The sequence below is a fragment of the Halyomorpha halys genome, unplaced genomic scaffold (genome assembly GCF_000696795.3).
Source record: "Halyomorpha halys isolate HHAL.00 unplaced genomic scaffold, Hhal_1.1 Scaffold2068.1, whole genome shotgun sequence".
Taxonomy (NCBI): domain Eukaryota; kingdom Metazoa; phylum Arthropoda; class Insecta; order Hemiptera; family Pentatomidae; genus Halyomorpha; species Halyomorpha halys.
The window spans coordinates 42,578-62,531 of record NW_027111167.1 but is presented as its reverse complement, the minus strand read 5'-3'; the positions used below and the strand labels follow the sequence as shown (position 1 = coordinate 62,531).

The 19,954-nt window shown below is 31.0% G+C and overlaps 1 protein-coding gene across 7 annotated transcripts in view; it reads right to left on the bottom strand.

Annotated features, from left to right (window-relative positions):
* Window positions 1-555: 555 nt before the first annotated feature.
* LOC106691082 (sorting nexin 1) overlaps window positions 556-19,954 on the bottom strand; it is a 49,608-nt gene continuing 30,209 nt past the window's right edge. For 4 of the 7 annotated variants that reach the window (XM_014436734.3, XM_014436736.3, XM_014436735.3 and 1 more), the window contains 3 exons: window positions 19,531-19,674; window positions 8,113-8,265; window positions 556-3,419 (listed from right to left, as the gene is read on the bottom strand). In XM_014436734.3, coding sequence (XP_014292220.1) covers window positions 3,369-3,419; window positions 8,113-8,265; window positions 19,531-19,674 — 348 coding nt within the window. In that variant the 3' untranslated portion in view covers window positions 556-3,368. Of the gene's footprint in view, window positions 3,420-8,112; window positions 8,266-10,865; window positions 12,302-12,561; window positions 12,766-13,557; window positions 13,841-19,530; window positions 19,675-19,954 lie in introns of those variants that run through there. The other 3 variants (XR_001344718.3, XR_001344717.3, XM_067049241.1) reach the window with 3 other exon arrangements.

Genomic DNA, 19,954 nt, shown 5'->3' with positions numbered 1-19,954 from the left:
TTATTGAGTATTATTTTTAAATAAACATTTTTTTCACTAAGCTTATCCCTTAGTTTTAGAAATGAAAACTATGCAGGAACTATTGTTGCGAAATTTATTGAAAAAATAATTAATAATGATTTCCGACCTTAGATTTATTACATGTATTAAAATAAAATTCATTATGAGTTTTGAAATTTTGTTAAGAAAAATGAATGTCCATTACCTATGATTGTATAAATGTAAAATAAATAACATTTAGATTAGATCTTGTGAATGAAAGGTACTCTTCCTTGTTTTAATTATTTTATTTTATTTCATTAAAAACAATAACATTATTTCAGGGTTGTCATCCCATCATCAAGTATTTGCTATATTGTCATGTTGCAGCATAATATGAAGATTGTGCAAGAATTTGCTATTAATATTATTCCTTCATTCAAAACAATATTTATATCTCCTTCAAGTTATAATTTCTACTGTTATTGTTTTTGATGAAATAAAATAAAATAATTAAAACATTCTTTTAAATCTTTCTGAACAGCATTGAAGGTAATATAGAATGAAAAAATCCAAGTCATTTAACTATTTATTGGTCTATCAAATATGTAAGTTAAACAACAATTTAATTTTTTTATGTTGTAAAAAAATATATCAATACATGTACAATGCACCAGGCATTCAATGATATAATGTATAGGCTACAGCAGTGGTTCTCAAATAGGTGTTTATGAAGTTTATTAACATTCAGAAAACTTATAACCAATTAATAATTATTTGTTGCAGAAATAAACACTGATATTTAACTAATATATTTTTATATTGATAAATTTAACTTGCACACTAATTTTAATTACTTAAATGACACATTAAAAGTTTACATGAGAAAATAAAAATATACACTTCATGGTTAAAAACAAGTAATCAATCCAACAATGATAAAAAGTGATTCATCCTCTGTTAACTTAATTAAGCAGGATTTGAGACAATCTAAACACTCATAAAATAATAGAGCTCATCTGAGGTAAGTACATGTACCAAAAGGGATTTAAATTTTATTTTATTTTTTTTTTTTAGCAAATAAGTCTAAAATAGTTTTAGATAATAGGAAATTGCACTATTGCATTATCAACAATATTTATATAATAACTTGTTAAGAAACACAGCTTGCTTTATAAATAATAAGCATTTAGAGGTATAAGTAATAAACATACCACACAAATTAAAGTTATTTAAGTAAATACATTAATATAAAAATGAGATGGAGTACTAATCATTATCATGCTGAATATATAACTCTTTTATTTACCAAAAATAGTACATACATTTTTATTTTAAAAAAATAATCAAAGCGAATTATATCTATTACAACAGTTAAATCGAATTTGTAGGTAAAAATATCTTATAATGGGATTCAGGAATGTAAAATTATATGCAGAGATTCAGTTAGTAATTATCTAACAATTCTGAGATTTTCTTCTTTAAGTTCTCAAATCTCAAAACATGATGTTTTCTTTAAAAAGTCTAATAGTTATTAAATAATATAACTCAACTTCACATTTTGTAATCACCGGTCTAATCATCGAATAATCTCAAACATTTCCAATCATTAATGCTGCAATGGATATACAAAAAATAAATAGTTACATTAATTTAATGTATCTTCAGTTAATAAATCACAGTTGTACCAAACTAAAATATACTTTTCTTTCATATAAATGCTTTAAGACAAGAAGAAAACATGTACATACTAATAAAATCCTGAATGAATAGCTGATAACCCAAATTAATATATGTCAATAATTATTTCCGCTGATGTTATATATTTCTTTTTATTTGAAATATAACAAAACAATGTAATATGATATAAACAATGATACAAAAAATGTAACAAGAAATTAGAATTAATTTAATTAATTAATGAAACAGAAAATATTTGTATATAATTCAGAAACAATCAATATAATTATTTTTATTTGAATTAAAATTCAAACAAACTTTAACAGAATTTATTACAAAATGATAATAAAAATTTTAGAAGTTTTTAAGTACAAAGGTTTTGTATGATGTACTGATTACTTTAGTCATATTCTTAATTAATTTAATGAAAAATGCCCTCTCATTGAGAACCACTGAACTATAGAAAATAAGTTAAAATTACAGCATAAATAACACCTCCATAGCAGTAAAGTACAAACAATTATCAGTTTTTAAATTATTTAATGGTTTATTAGTACAAAATAATACTATGAAACATATTGGTCAAAATTTTGTTTTCGTAGCCGTTATTAGTTTTCTTTGTACAATAAATACAATAAAATTTGTATAAACATATATAATTTACTAAGATATTGAATTTATAATACAATGAATTGATTTAGTATCATATAAAACAATGCTTATAGGCTTGTACCATCTCAATAGCAAGGCAAGTGCATACGTTCACATGTACACTATCTTTCTCAGGCTCACGAGGAAAATTAAAACCATACACCCAATATGATACATAATTACAAATTGTACATTGTAAAAAAATATGAAAGATAAATGTCATAAATGCAGAGTAGTAAGGTTTGCACCCAAATATTTACTGAATGGAACCGTACTACATAGCACAATACCTTGGCAGGGATTTTGAAGAAACTAGTTTTAATGTGGTAATACAATAAACTAAATTCTATCTTGGCATAACTCAATATAAAACTGAAATAAAAGAGGTTAATTTTCAAGAATTCGGGGTTTGAGAATATAGATAAGATATATTAAAGCTTTTCATTAAAAAGATTTATAATAAGCTACTTATAAAGTTTATAAGCAAAATTTGGTAATCATATAACCTTATTTTATATGGTTATAAATTTACATCACATATATAATATTTAAGTATATCAGGAAAACATATAATTAGAGATTATTTTAACATAATCATATACATATTAATGAATAAAACTATAAATTTCCATACAACAATAAAATAGTTAGACTAAGAGGAAAAGGTTGTATTAACTGCTTAGCAGTTAATACATCATTTTTTTTCCCTTTTTAAACATAAAACGTAACATGACATAATCTTCTGAAAAAATAATATAGAATATGTGAGATGTACTTCATGAATTAAGTAATAGGTCAACACATAGATTCATATATAAAAACAATTATACCATTAAGGTAGCTAAATTTATGATAAAAAAAAAGAAAACAAAAATTCAAATATAAACAATAAAAAACAGCATAACATATAAATATATGCACATATACATATATGATTTCATTAATACTTATAATATTATATAATGATCACACATACATAATTAGATAAGCATACCACATGCCATCGATATGGAATGAAAAAAGAAAAGTATCTTACAAAAAACAGAATATAAATGTCTCTAGGCTATAGCTTTAGCCTCAGGTAAGAAAGCCTCCCAATACTTGACAAGCTGCAAAAATATTTAAAATATATTATGAAATTGCTTTGAAATCATTGATTAGTGCAGACAAATTTGATTGAAACAGAAAAATTAAATAGGCATACAATTTTTTTAAAAAAAGAAGATAATATCAGATTTTTTATTATGTATCTTTTGAATAGAAGAATTTTATTATTTTATTTTTATTTATTAAAGATATATAAATATAGAATAAATACATTAAATAAGAGTATAAGGCACCTCTGTATGAATAGAACTGGAAATTAAGTTAATTAATTCTATTATATACTTTCACATTCCATTTTCTACAAATTAAAATCAACATATTTAAACCTTTTTATTTCCAGACTGGAAGAATATAGTTGACTTTATGAAGGAGATTGTAGAAAGATAGTCCCAGTGGTGATCAATAAAGGTATCAAAATAGTAGAAGAAAACTATTTTGACACCTTTATTGACCTGGACTATCTTCCTACAATTTCTTCATTTCAAATAAAATTAATAAATGTAAATCTTGTTCATAGTGTAATTTGAAACTATTTCTTTAATTATATTATTTCAAAATTTTTCGAGACCAGGTAATATTTATCAATTAATTAATTTAATATCCAAAATAGTCTCAACACTATATATTTATTTATTTGTCCAACGTTTCGGCCCTTCCAGCCATCCTCAGGGACATATCTAGATATGGTGTGGGTTTTTATAGTGTGGACAATATTATAGAATGGATGAGTGAATGGTTTTTAAAATTTAAATAGAAAGGTAACTAGACTTAAGCTTGGTAAGCTTATTAATAATAAGTATGACTTTTAATAATGGACTGTTTTGGAATAGGTTTTTGACTTAAATAAAGATATTGACCTGGGCAAAATAGCCTGCAAAGAGAAAACAATTAATGTGAGAGGAAATTTATGTTGAAGATGTCCCTGAGGATGGCTGGGAGGGCCGAAACGTTGTACAAATAAATAAATATATAGTGTTGAGACTATTTTGGATATTAAATTATTTAATTGATAACTATTTCTTTATTCATTTTTGTTTTTAAATTAAAATAACAGTGCTACTTACTTTATTACTGAAACAAACAGAGGAAGAAAAACAAATTAAAAATGACAACAAAAGTAAAACCGAAGGCAGAAGAATGAAGATAAAGTGGCTCATGAATGTATTCATAATAATAATATTTTTTCCTGATTCAATCATTTGTTAGTTTTCACTCAAAATATTTTGAATTTAATCAATAAATTAGGGAAAATGAGTATGCAACCTATAGCACAATTTATAGATTTAAATGAAGGATTATAATATTAAAAAATAGTACCCAAAAAAGGTATTTATAACTAAATTTTGACAGGGGTATCTGTAATGTTATTATTTGAAAGACAATTAATGGTCCTAAGAGCCAAGTAAAATCCTTTTATGCTGACGAAAATCAATAGTTAGATCATTAAGGGTATGATTGTGTTATTAAACAAAATTAATTTACAGGGAAATAGAAAATTAAGTAAAACCATTCGCATGCAAATATATATATATATATATATATATATATATATATATATATGCATAAAATAAGTTAGATTTTGTGAGTAAGTTTACTAACAAAATGCTGCATACTTCGAAAAGCATACTTTTCCAAATAAGGGTAAGCATAATATTTTTATAATAGATGGTTAGATATACATTAAAAAAAAAAAAAAAATGGTTTCCAAGTATGGGGGCAGATGAAATGATGATGTTGGGTTTTATGAACCAGCAAAATTATTAAGAATATGTAGATATTTAGGATCCATATTTCTTTCTGTAAAATAAGGTTGCTAAATATACTGCAGGTGAAACCAAAGGATCATTATTTTAAATATTGCCTAACTGAGAAAGATGAATGTTTTGAAACCCTTGACCAAGTAATGGACCATATACTCGAATAATGACATTAATATAACAGCTGGGGAACTTAATGTAAAGCTGAGTTGGGGTAACAACTACTTCTCAACAATTTAGTCACAAAATCTCCATTAGGACAGTCTATGAAAATGAATCTCTTCAGATTCTCCATTCTAACATGGGCACATACTAAATCAAACTTTATTTCCTGAAATTAAGAACCAACCAAATCTCTTTAAGGTCCATGCATATCAGAGAGAAAATATAGACTCTGACCATCACATAGCAAACCTAAAGGACAATATCTACTAGGCACCGAAACATTGATCAAAAATGGTCAGAAAATTCAACATTATAAAAACAAAGGAAAATGAATCCTTATTACCAGTCTTATTAACCTAGGGTTCAAATCAAGTCAGAGGAAATATCAGGATTGAACAAACCGGAACCAAAAAATTTCTGGTTTGATGACAAACGAGAGTGAGCCACTGCCCCAAAAAATTAACCATACAGAAGCATGATTAACCATTGTATTAGAAAAATGAGGGAATAATGTGATTTAAGAAGAACTGAAAACACGCTCATGAACTAAAAAAAGAGGTATGCTATGAATAGTGAATTTGCAGATATTCAGGAATTGAGAAATCAAAATAACTCCTGCAACTTCTTTAGTTGCAATAACTTCAAGAGGATCGACTTAAGAAGAAGACCACTTATGCTGAAGTTGAACAATTACAAAAGCAACGTTGGCACTATTCTTGCAGAACAAACTGAAATTCTGAAAAGAGGATTTCGGTGAACAATTGGGATTGCAAGAATGACAACCTTTTGACACCTCAACAATCAAGACGCTCAACTTGATCAACCCCCATAATATATAATATAAAATCATTACCACTCACTTTTACGTAGAATTTAAAACCACCTATAATAGTGTCAACAGAGTGATATTAAATTCTGCCATGGAAGAGATACTGGAACTTTATTCCAGTAAAGCCGAGATCTGATGTGTAAGATCACAATGGATGGAGTTAAGTACATGATTAAGGAGCAGGCTGGTGAAAGTGAACTGCTTATATCTGAAAGGGATCTGAGGCAGAGTGATGCCTAGGCATGCCAATTTTTTAACTACAACCTTGCAAAAGCTGTGCGAACTCAGGCATTGAATCTAATGGAATAATTCTGTCCAGCTCCTAGGATTTGCAGATGACTTGGCACAATGGGAAGAACTCTTAAAGATGTGCAGATCACTTTCCAAGTACCGCCACAAACAGCTAAATCGTTGGGCCAGGAAATTAAAGCTTCCAAGACAAAATATATAACAATGGTACAGAAAATGCATCCCAGGGACTCAAAATAAGTTAACTCACATACTTTTAACAAGTCATTGTATTAACATATCTTTTTGTTATAATATAAAATATATTATTGTTTTAATATAAAATTTAGACAATAATATAAGAGCTGAGATAAAAAGTAGGATCATGAAATTCAACTTCTGCTTTTTCAGCCTCACAAGTCGCCTTAGGAGAAGGATGATAAACAGGTCAATAAAAATACTAATTTATAAGACCAGTATTATAGCTATGAAATGTGAACCATTTTCAAATTGGATGAACATGCACTATTAATTCATGAGAAAGATACCATAATCCATTTTGGAGGTCTGCACTAGCCAGGTATGGAAATGACGAACCAACCTGGGCCCTGTTTCATAATAAAGTACAAACTAATACTATTAGTCTTGTAAATTTATCTTAATTCAATTACACAGACTTGTACAATATTAACTTGTACTTAAGTATTTTTTAATTCCTGTAATATCACTAATAGTCATCCCAATCATGAAAAAATAAGTATTAGTATTATTACCACTCTAGTTTCTACACTTGTATTATGAACTAATACTAATAGTATTCTATGGTTACTATTAGCAGTTAATAGTAGTAGTATACTAATTAATAATAGCTTTCATTATGAAACAGGGCCCTGGAGTTACATAAGGTGTACAAGTAGCCAAATGTCCATTTCATTTGTATAAGACTAAGATGAGCATAAACTTGAATGAGCCATGCCGATATATCAAGGAAGAGGTACTATATGGAACCATAAGATGCAGAAGACAAACACTCCACAGGAAGAAGTTTCCCATGATGTTAGCTAGATAGGACCCTACTCGGAATTGGTTGGTTTCTGCACAACAGTATCAGAACAATTGGGGGGGGGGGAGGTGGCTGTGATCTAGAAATCAGTTGTACACCAGTAAGGAAGAAGAAGAAATAATAACTGAAAACTATTATCATTACCTTCACTATTTCCAAATACTAGAAAATAAAAAAAAAAACTGGTAAAATCGATCAAGGAAAAAAAAATTTTAAATTCAAAAGTTGATTAAAGATCAATTGAAAATTATTATAAAACATGGAAGGATACAGTACTACAAGAGGCTTCCAACATACAGTTCCAAGCAACAACTGAAAAAATAAGTTTAGGTATTTGATACTCACAAAAACCATAGTGAATGAATATTTTTTTCTCTTTTAAGAAAGGTGTATATTTAGTAAAGTGTAATGAGAATATCGTTAATTAGAGAATCGCTAAGTAATTTTCCAAAATGTAAAAACTATTGAAACATTAAATAATTATCTTTAAGGATTTTTACAAATAAACTACAAACCAATTATTATCACAACCATTATGAACCATAAAGAAAATTTACGGAAGATGTACCCATTGCAAGAAAACATTTAAATAGGATTTCCTTCACTACAAAAGTAAACAGTACTGAAAAAAAAACACTTTTATTTAGACTAACCTGGATTTGATGTTTTAACTGATCTTCCATGTATCTAATAAATACTGCTTTAAATTCTTCTACCCTAACAGCTTCAAACCTTTCCATTTCTTTTTTAATCATTTTGGAAATGTTATTGAACTCCTCTTCGCATCTTTCAACTTTTGCTTCCCACTTAAATAAAGAAATGTTTTAATGATTAACTGATAATGTGAAATACAGAAATTCAAAGTAAAAAATAAACAACTTTTAATAGAGAACATAATCAATTTTGTTCCAGTTTTTCAAGTGAACTTAGTTTAATTCAAAATTTATTCTGTTAATATCCTTTTGGTTTAAGCAAAGTTTTTTTTTTATTTGAATTTAAAATGTTTAAAACAAGCAACCAGTAGAGATATAATTAATTTTTAGCTTCATATTATGAACAATTTAAATATTGACATGAGTTGAAATACAGAAGATCTAAAATCTAGCAAATGATTGTAGAAGTTGAAAGGAATTAAGGATATCCTAAAATATTGAATTATAGAACTTGAAAAAATAAATTTATTCTGGGACATGTTTCTTATGAATATAGTAATGTACAGAAAGAATTTCACATCTGGCTAATCTGATTTTATGATAGTAAGTAACAAAGGCATAATAAACACAGAGAAAAGGACACACACAAAGGAGCTGGTATGCTAAACTAAGGAAAGGAAGGAAAATAAGGGAATATTGATTACAAATGGAGGGAAAGAGCCATCTTACCTTAAGGAAAAAGATGGAAAGAAGAGAGGACTGGGATTCCAAAAACAAATCGTATAAAGCAGTTCAAAACTTCAGTCTTTCTCAAAGTGCCTCCCAGATGAAATGCATTTATGAGGCATACCACAGTACACCCACCTGTGCCCACCTTAGGAAATTGTGATTCTTTGTAGTGTCGTTGACAGCCAAAATAGAGGTCACACTCCTAATTTAGATCCAGTTAATTTGGTAATACTCAAGAATAGTATACTCTACAAAGATGATTAGTCTTTAAAATCACATAGATATACAAACCAGGAAGCTGGAAAATTACAGATTCCTATACAAGAAAGTAGACAAGGACAACCAACCGATAAAAACTTATTTGTCACCTATCTATAATGAGCAAGTTCTTGGAGAACCTGTTGTTTATGAATCTTTGGCTAGTCTTATAAGATCGAGCCATCCAAGGCAGAATATAGATTCACTAAAGGTGGAGGGATAGCAGATGCCCTGTTTATAGAGCATCATTTCATAGAAGAGAGGGTAGAGAGCAGATGCATATTTCTCATGGTGCATGGCTCAGCTCTTTTTAAATTCTGAGTTAAAACTTGTAAAAAAGTTAACTGTTACTATAAAAATGTTATAATTATTCTTAGATAATAGGTCTTAAACAACTTCCTTGGAATGATAAATTTTATTAATAGTCAGATGACATAGATTTATAAAATGTTTCTGGGCCCTATCCCCATTATCAGCTGTGACAAGACAGAGCAGTTATAAATAGTCTCCTACATAATATAAAATTCTATTTTAAGCAAGTTATCGATGAAATAATGTAATGAATACAGATCGAAAGGAGAGGAATAAGGGTAGTAGTAAACACGAAAAGATCTGGTTATCATAATGCATCAAATAAATGAATTTCAGAATTAATTCAGAAAAAAGTGTGGAAAATTAATTTTCAGAATAATATTATCAATAAAATACCATATTGCAAAGGAATGATATACAATATTAGAGTTATTACTTATCAGAATCATGAGATGTAGTGTATTCAACTCTGCTGGTCCAGTGACTTTGTAGTTCAACTATTTTGGATTTTGGAGTTATACATAAATTAGTGACTAATTAGTACCAAAATATTAGAATTAGTACGCATCAGGATCATGAGTTATAATAAATCAAATTCCATAGGAGTAAGCCTCTGGCCTGGCACTTTAAGAATGGAGTAGTTAGGTGGGTACTAATTCTTATTGAAGCCCAACACATTCAGATTTTCGAGTTGTAATTCATCCACAATTAGCAGCTAACTAGTACCTAGCATTATTAAAATATTGTAATTAAAATGAGTTTATAGTGTATACACTTCCATCCAGCCAATGATACTTAATACCAGCTATTTTGTAATTTTAAGTTGAAAATTATTAAATAATTAGCATCTAATACTACTGTTATTGGAATCATTACCCATAAAGATGATGAATGATAAAGTAAACAATTCTGCTGGTTCAGTGACTGAGTGAGTGTAGCTGACAATTTAGATGGGACAGTGACATTCAACACCACCCATTTCAGAATTTTTAGTTGAAACTTATTCACCAATTGTGACCTACTTAGTACCAAATAATACCAATCTATTAGAATTAATAATCATCAGGATTGACAAGTTATAGCATATGTAATCTCTTTCAGAATTTCAAGTTTAAAATTATACACCTATATTAATACAAAAATACTAGAATTGGTACCCTTTACTGTTGTTTTACATGTCGAATACACAAATAATTCCATGTCTATTTTCCAAAAGTTTGTTTAATAGCCCAGCACTTTTAGCAAAGTAGACTGACCTATTTACCATCCTGAATAAATTAGTAATTCAACTAGTATCAATTAGTTAAAAATAAGAAAACTATTAGAGCCATCACATCATTAGATGTAGTGTATTCATTACTGGCAGACCAGTGACTTCACAAATTATACAAACACTTAAAAGGTATTCTAATGGCTAAAAGCTTTTAGTAACAGGTAAATAAAAGTTTATGTACTGAACTTGTTGACAAATATTATTTATTTTACAAATAAAAACATACAAACTGCTAACTAGCGACAAATAACACAATACAGGGCAAATGTAATATTTATGCAAAACAGATTTTTTTCACAATATTTTAAGATAAAATAAAATAAAGTGTTTCTGCAAAACAAATTAATGATAACACAATAAAAATAAACTAATCTCACAAAGAGAACATATAATAGAATAAAATAAACAAATAGACAGAAATAATAATAACAATAAAAATAAAATGGTCATTACTCTGGCATATAACAAAACAATTTTGAAGTATTTATGCAAAATACAATACAATAAAAAGTTTTAACAAATATACGAATGTTTTCACAGATTATATTTCAGCTGTATGAGAATCAAGAAAAATTTCTTTGATTAACATGTCCCATTTAACTTAACTTAATTAGCATTTTTTTTTAAAGCCAATATGAACTATCGGCCTTTTACTACAATCAGTAGTTTCACTGTCAGTCTTCAGCTATTTCTTTCACTGATAAAGACTCGGTTTCACCAATTGGACATCTTAAGGAGCTTCTGAGACTTCTCTATAGAAGAATCCTCTGAGTTAGCATAAACTACTTCAAAAAGTTTACTGATACATGAACTTTGAGAGCAACCATGAATGTGATATAAATGAAATCTTTAGCAATCAATATAATGTTTGCTTTTAATACCTCTGCTAAGCATTGAATATTAAAGTTCTTCACTCTTGAACACATATATCTAACAGGCTGCACGAATAAAATGCATAGAACTATTAAGAAGTAATCACAATAGCCTGACAGTGTTTTGAACAGTATAAATGACTTTACTATCTCCAATAACAGCATTAAAGATCTATTAAAGTTACAATTATTATACAACACTTCCAGTTCTCAAACCAAACATAGATTGCCATATTATCATGTATATCTGATAGTATTTGATACAATGGAAATTGAATTTGTCCATTATCCTCTGTAAACACACATTGGTATAAAAAAATTGAACCAAATTTATTTATGAAAGAATGGCTTATTCTTTTTTCTAATCCCCCAGTGGCACTCACTAAAAGATTCATGTTTCCATATTTTTTTTTACAGGCAATATAACATTGTAATTAGAATGGTAATTCACAAAAAACTTATTTAGTCAAGCATTGTAAATACTTCATTTTTAAGGAGTTGTATGATTAAATCTCCTGGAGTTTTAGACCATGTCATCCTCTGCATTTGCAGATGCTATTTGTGGTGGTTATGCTTCACCATGTTTCACAATCAGTTGTGTTTTTTTAGTTTTGTAGTCATCAGTTGATTCTTTTTGATTCAATAAATTATTAATAGCTATCCTTTGGTCTACCTGTAAGCATTCTCTTTGAAGTCAAGCTTTTTGCAAGGATTGCCAGACTGATAGGCACATCAAATCAAGACCCTAAAAAAAGATTTAAAGTTTTATGTTACTTTCTTTTAACTTGTGTTTATAAATTGTAGAATACATTTTTAACCCGGGGTGATTTTGCTACTCAGCATGAGTTAGATGATAAGTTTCAACTTGATTTTTTTAATCTAGTCTGTAATTAGTTGTAAAATGTAAAGGAACTTAGCTAATTAATTGTAATTAGCTACAATACATAAAAGTACATAGTCATTTTAAAGAGCAGAAAGTAAACTTTACTGTGCTTTAAGACTTACTGTGTTAACATTATTTGCCATAAAATTATGATAGGGGAAGCTGCAGAGTAATGTACTACACAGTACATACAATACAATTCAATGTGTTTAGCAAGTGAAGTTCTTTAGGTGATACAAAGATATTGTCAAGCCATGACTTAAAAAAAGTATTTCACATTGAAAGCGGATGTCAAAATAACCATTATAAATAGTAAGGAGTGTTTTCTGAAAAAAAATTAAACACCCACATTATTCGCTCTTAAAAGAAAATCAAATTGTAATAGTAACCATAAAGGACCCAACAAGTCGATATAATAATAAAGAAATATAGAAGAAAAGAAGCAAAAAATATTCCAGATTATTTTGATATTTTCAATCTTAGAGACTTGAGAATTTGTAATTAGGCTTTTAGTTAAAAATAAAAGTGTTTTTGAAAATTCATCTCACAAGGAGTGTAAACGGAACAGAATTAAAAAAAGGAACTAACACGAATAATGTTATGCATTAAATTGGACATTGCTTGAGTCTTAAGACGAAAATGGTAAACTTCTTTCTTTAATTTAAATTTATTTCTTATAAATTAGATTTATTTGATTAAATTTATCAGTGCGATGGGAGAAAAAGGAGGTAGTATATCATGCGTGGTATCAAAACACATGTTATTTCAATACACACAAAGTTACCACTCCCATATAAAACTAATGGTGTATGGAGAAGTTTCTTAGATGATATTCATAATTAGAGTGCTACCAATAGGTAGTTTCTCTACATGCCTGTATCATTCCATTATAAACTAAAATCAAATTTACTCGATGTATGTATTTGAATGTATAGTTGTAAATAGCAATAAATAAATTTAAAAAAAGATATTCTTAATGTTGGTAGGAAAAATGAAAAAGATAGATATAATTTATTGCTGAAAAATTAATAATGCATAGCTAATCTAATTGATAATTACGTTTCTAAAGTAAAATTTATTATTTTACAATTTATTATGGTTACAATAACTTAACTAACCTTAGTCCGTCTAGCGAAATTGTATCAATCACATCTTTAAATATCCTGTTGCAAGGTTTGCAAAGACCATTTCAAGTAATATTCGCAGTGATCACTAAACGATGCTCATTTGAATACTAAATAACACTTATATTTTGTTAGTATAAAAAAATGGTCATTGAAGATATGTGATCATGAATTTGAAATGGAATGCCTTAAAGGTGATTCCATTATTTGGAGTCTTTATTTATTTATTTATTTTCAGAAAAATATTGTTTAGAATCAATATCTTGCTATTCCTTTTCTGAAAAAGTAATTGTGAACTTGTCATTAAATTCTTTATTTGATTAATTATCATCACATATGATACTAAAAAATATGAAGTACTTAAAATATTCGTGAGTAAATTGAAATATTATTATACATCTCTATAACTATGATATTAATTCCAAATATTAATATATGTAAGGTAACTAGATATAAAAATATTTTATTGAATTAATAAAACTTTTTTCTTGTTTTCTAAATTATGAAAAAAATGTACAAGAGCTTACCTGATATAGGAGGTATGCTAGGTTGTTTTTCAAACTCTTCATACTCCTTAACCTCTTTCAAAGATTTCCATTCATGCAACTTCTATCTCACTAGTTTCGTTTTCTTAACATATAAATAAACTGATTTTGGCTTGATTCCATAAACCCTTTCACAATTTTCTTTGAGAAATTCATTCTAATAATACTTCAGGATCTATTTTACTTGGTCTACCCACATGCTTCATTTCAGAAACTACTATCTACCATCGGGTACACAGTGCATCAATCTGATACACGAGAATTTAATTTTTTTCCTATATATCATATTATGTGATGAATGGTAAATAAGTTTCAAATCAAAATTCAGAAAGAACTGGTGTTGAATGTCAGCACAGCAGTTCTATATGCTATAACTTGTTATCAAGATGGATACTAATTTCAATATCAAGGTAGCATTTGTTATTAATAAAGTGCTAACTTGTGAATAAGTTTCAACTTAAAATTCTTAAACAGCTAATGTTAAATATCACTGGCACTGTAGAACTGTATACTCAGGATTCTAATCAGTACTAATTCTAATATCATGTTACTAATTTGTACATATATTTGAAAACTTGAATATCTGGAAGTTGGGTTACAGACAGCAGAATTAGATAAGCTATAACTCATAACCCAGTTGAGTACTAAATCCAATCTAGGCAACATTTATTACTAATAAGTGATTAAGATTAAACTTGAAATGGTAAAAGCAGAGGTGTTGAATGTCACTGGGGCTACTGAATTTTATATAACTCATGATCAAGAGGATAATAATTTTAATATTTGGTACTAATTAGGTAATTATCTGTGTATAAGTATACATCAATAAATGTACTCAAATTAAAACAATAAATTAGTACATTTTAAATCAAAAGAATAAAACCACAGTACATGCATAAAACTAAATAGCAATAATAGCAAATAACCACAAATATTTTAGTTTTCATTTTTAGATAATTATTAATAACTGCTTTGATAATTACAAAATAGCAATAGTAAAGTAAAGGAAACAATCCAAAAAAGGGACACTATCAATAATATTAACAACTTAAAACCTTATACGGAAAGATTTACATGAGTAAATCATTAAAAAAAAAAAAACTCGATTTTAAACAACAGGAATCATGCAGCCCTATGTAATCCTTGATTGAACCTTTTTAGATGCAGTAATTGACCTAACTTCATTGAAGTTGTTATATACTTTAAAACTTGTGTGAAAATTGTGACTCATCCAATTATATTGGTTCAGTTAAGGTGAATAAGCAGCATTATGTTAAAAATGTATTTATTTGGTTGACTTTTTTCCTATTAAATAAGTATAAATTCATTTGAATTAGTTGAGTACCTACAAATGTAAAAAAGTTTATAAAACAAATATTGATATATAATATAGATACTGAAGAGGAAGACACACACGCACATGTATAATAGCTTTCTAGTAACACACACACCCGTGTAGAGTAGCTAGTCTCCCATCGGGGGTCTCCCCAGATGGCAGATAAGGGGATTCTCACCAGATATGGCGGGAACCAGGGAAATAAAATACCCACGGTGGACCAAAACTAGATTCAAATTCAGGCGCGACGGTTCCTAGAATAGGCGGGGTACTGGTCAGCATCTGTTCCTCAGGTTAGAGGCAGCTGTTTCAAAACCTGGAAGGAGGTATAAAATGCGAAAAATACTCTGAAAAATGATGGAAGAAAATGTTGGCTGTGCTACGGTAGAGAGGCACGGAACCCCAGTACCGGCACCAATAAGGAATGCGAAAGTGGGTTCCCGGCATCGTCATCATACGACCGCAGTGCTGCAATGGTGGGAGACTTGGCCATTGTGGCATCTAATGCCACAAGACTAACTACTACAGAGGTGATACAAAATCTTGGGAGCAAAATTAAACAGCTTCTCTCCTTCATTTGCACCAAGAACAATATCCATGGTAAGATAAGAGGTTACACATGCGAAATCCAACTATACTTTGAAAAGTTGGAAACAGCTGCCCTCCCTATCGAAACTGCAGATGGTCACACCCAAATGAAGGAGGTCAGTCTACTGAGGAAGAATGCTGTTAAGTCAGAGAGGACAGTAACCACACCTTCTTTGGCGGGCGACAAAAGGAAGAACAAGAAGAAAACCGTACAACCCAATGCACAAGTTGTGCATCATAATGTAGATCGTCCTCAGAGATCTAATGCAGTTCAACGTGGAGAACAACAGGAAGAGCATTGGATGATAGATTGAGGAAGAAACTTAGCCCTAAGCCACCGAGGCCTGATACAGTAGTTGTAAAAATACCAGAGAGCCAGTCCTACTCAAATGTCCTGCGAAAGGTGAGAGAAGATCCGGCGATGGTGGAAATGTGCGATTCAATCACAAAGATCTGGAAAATCAATAAAGGCAACCTCATACGTCAACTGGACCGGAAGAAAGAGCAATCTCTTCCTGAACTAAAAAGATCAATGGAGGGAGTAGTTGGTGAAGGGGCGGAAGTCCGAACTTGGACGGAGGAGTCCCTTTTCGAGCTGTGAGATTTGGATGCTCTCACCACAAAAGAGGTTGCGGAGGCCTTAAAACCTCTCCTGGGTGAAGATTCAGTGCCCACCACAGCAGTGAAATCTATCCATCTGTACTATGGAGGTACACAAACAGGGTTTATTTCACTTCCGGTTCTCCAAGCTAGGAAGGTTATGGCTCAAGGAAAGGTTCGAGTAGGCCTTGTTGTTAGCTGTATACATGAAAGACTTAGAGTTCCAAAGTGTTTCCGTTGCTGGGAGTACGAACACATAGCCCGGAACTGTGTTGGAAAGGATAGGACCTCCCTTTGTTGAAACTGTGGTAAAGCGGGTCACAAAAGTACTGACTGTCACCAGAAACCGCAATGCGCATTATGTGCAGGAAATGGAGATGCTGACCGCCCAAGCGGAAGCAGTAAGTGTCCAGCTTTCCGTTCAGCATTGAAAACAATGATGCAATTCCAACAACATCGCAGATGAGAATACTCCAACTGAATTTGAACCATTGTGAAGTTGCACAGGATCTCCTTTACTTAACAGTACGGGAACAGCTCTCGTGGGTATCCGATGTCAGTGGCAAAGCTGCTATCCCAGTATCACAATAGAAGACTTTGGGAATTTGTTGGATCAATGGAGATTTTGTTGGAGATCAAATGTTGTAGACAATATTGTCAGAACACTATTCCCTGAACAGGCGAATACTATTGAATGTATAGACAATATATATATAACGGATTTTCCACAAATTACGCAGGAAGAGATAGAGGACATCGCCTCAGACCTACAACATGCCAAGGCACCAGGATTGGACAGAATTCCTAATGTAGCTCTCAGGAAACGGCCGAATTTTTTTTATCGATCTCTTCAATTTATGCATTCGTGAAGGCTCAATTCCGAAACCTTGGAAGAGACAGCACCTCCTACTTATTCCAAAGAGTAAGGAAAGACTGGAAGACCCGTCAACCTATCATCCAATTTGCTTATTGGATACTATGGGTAAGGCATTTGAGAAAATCCTATCCCTCAGGCTAGAAGAGTTCAAGGAGGGAGTTAATGGCCTCTCGCGGACTCAATATGGATTTTGTAAAGAGTGATCCTCGACAGATGCTGTTGGATTGGTAGTCGATATGGCCCGCACAGCAATTGCAGGAGCATGGTGGAGGAGAGGTGCCAAGTGTTATGCACCAATCATCATTCTAGACATTAAGAATGCTTTTAACACTGCAAGATGGACCTGTATAATAGATGCCCTACAGACTATAGCGGTGTAAGCCTATATAATGAGAGTTCTCACAGACTACTTCAAAGAATGAGTTGTTTTATTTTTCGGACATTGGTGAAAGGAGATACAAAGGAGCCGCAGTTGCGAGATTCGCAGATGAGGTTGCAGTTGTAGTGGTGGCGAAGCACTTGGAAGAAGTTATCCTTATCGCAAACCAGGCTGTTGCTACGGTCCGAGGTTGGCTGTCTTTGGTAGGCCTACAACTTGCAGATCACAAGACTGAGGTTCTCCTATTAACTAGCAGGAAGCAGACTGAGTCCATCAGTGTCACGGTTGGTAGGCACGAAATTCGTTCCCAGTCTTGCTTAAAATACCTAGGAGTCATGATCAATGCATGTCTCTGTTTTAATGTTTACACGGAGTATATCAGCACCAAATCTGCTAAAGTAGCATCCTTTTTGTCATGCCTTATGCCAAATGTTGGAGGTTCCAGAGAAAGTAGCCGAAGGCTTCTTGCTACTGTTGTCCCCTGCATTCTGTAATATGCAGCCCCAATTTGGAAAGAAGTGATGGTTACCAAATCATACAGGAGACAGATGGTTTCAGTTTATCGCAGAGTTTGTTTAAGGACAGTTAGCGCTTTTCGACCATTTCCTATGAAGTGGTGTGCATGATAGCTCGAATGCTGCCTGTGAAACTCCTTGTTGAAGAAAGAAGCAGGCACCTATGGAAGAAGCTTACACATTTCCAGAGAAGAAGAACGAAAAATAACCATTGACCAGTGGCAGCAGCGTTGAGAGGCTGCAGATTCTGGAAGGTGGACTCGCAGGTTAATACCCGATGTGGGCGCGTGGTATGGTCGCCAGCATGGTGAGGTGGATTTTTACGTAAACCAATTTTTGACCGGACAAAGATGATTTAGAGCCTACCAGTACCGATTCAAACTGGACAACACTGCAGAATACCCTGGATGTCAGACTGTCGAGAAAAAACCATGTAGCACATGTTTTTCACTTGCATTCGCTTTGCGGCAGAAAGAAGTGAATTGGAGAGTGTTAGAAGGACGCATCACACCAGAAAACATGATGAGCTATGTACTACTCTCAGACCAGCACTGGAAGACAGTGAAGAGATTAACCACAGTCGTCCTCAAGAGGTCGAGAGGAAAAGAGGGCTAGAAGACGTGAAAAACATGTGAAGAAGGCGAGGTGGCACTCAGTCATTTCCTTCCATGAAGTAATGCTTAGTAGCGGTCCTGTGGAGAGGAATGAACAGGTGTAGGGCAGTGGTTTTAGTGGGTAAAAATCCCATACATGGATATGTGCGGGCCTATCCGTGTCTTTTGAGGATTTCCACCGCCAAAAAACAAAACAAAAAAACACACACACATTAATGGAAAGCTACTTTCAAAGGAAATGAGTAGTGACCGATACTTGAATTAGTTATAATTAGTAAAATGGGCATAACAAACAAAAATATAGCACAATCCTTACCTTTCATCACTAAGAAATAATAATTGAAATAATCATCAGTTGTAGCAGATTGCCAAGTATGGGTATTTAAAAACAACGGTATAATTTGAAGTTTTGATATCGGTCATAGTAATAATGTGAACCAATAGGAAAAAAATAAGGGAAAATTGAATATTAGGTAACTAATTTTAATTAAAAAATATAAAATCAATAAATACCTCCACTATTTCTTGAGCTGCAATGCTTACTTTATCTGTTCTATTAGCGAATTCCATTTTAGCTTTATATTCTTTTTTTTTATTTAACATTAGCTGTGAATGTTGACAATTCTGATATACCTTCACCCGTTCATGGAACACACACTGAAATAAAATAAAATTTGTATTAATGAATGCAAATAATTTTTTAATGCCTAGGTTTCTAGCATTAGGATAACACTTGGAAAGGTACTGCATGAACAGTTATATCATAATCATACCAGGTAGTATTTTTGATTTGAGTATCAACATCAATTTGAAGGATAAGAAAATGCTATTTCGTTATATATTATCTCTTTATAACTTGGTATAAAAGCTAGGTGGCATTCTATACATAGATAAATACAAAATTTAGACCAAAAGAAGAAACAGTAAAAATGGGAAT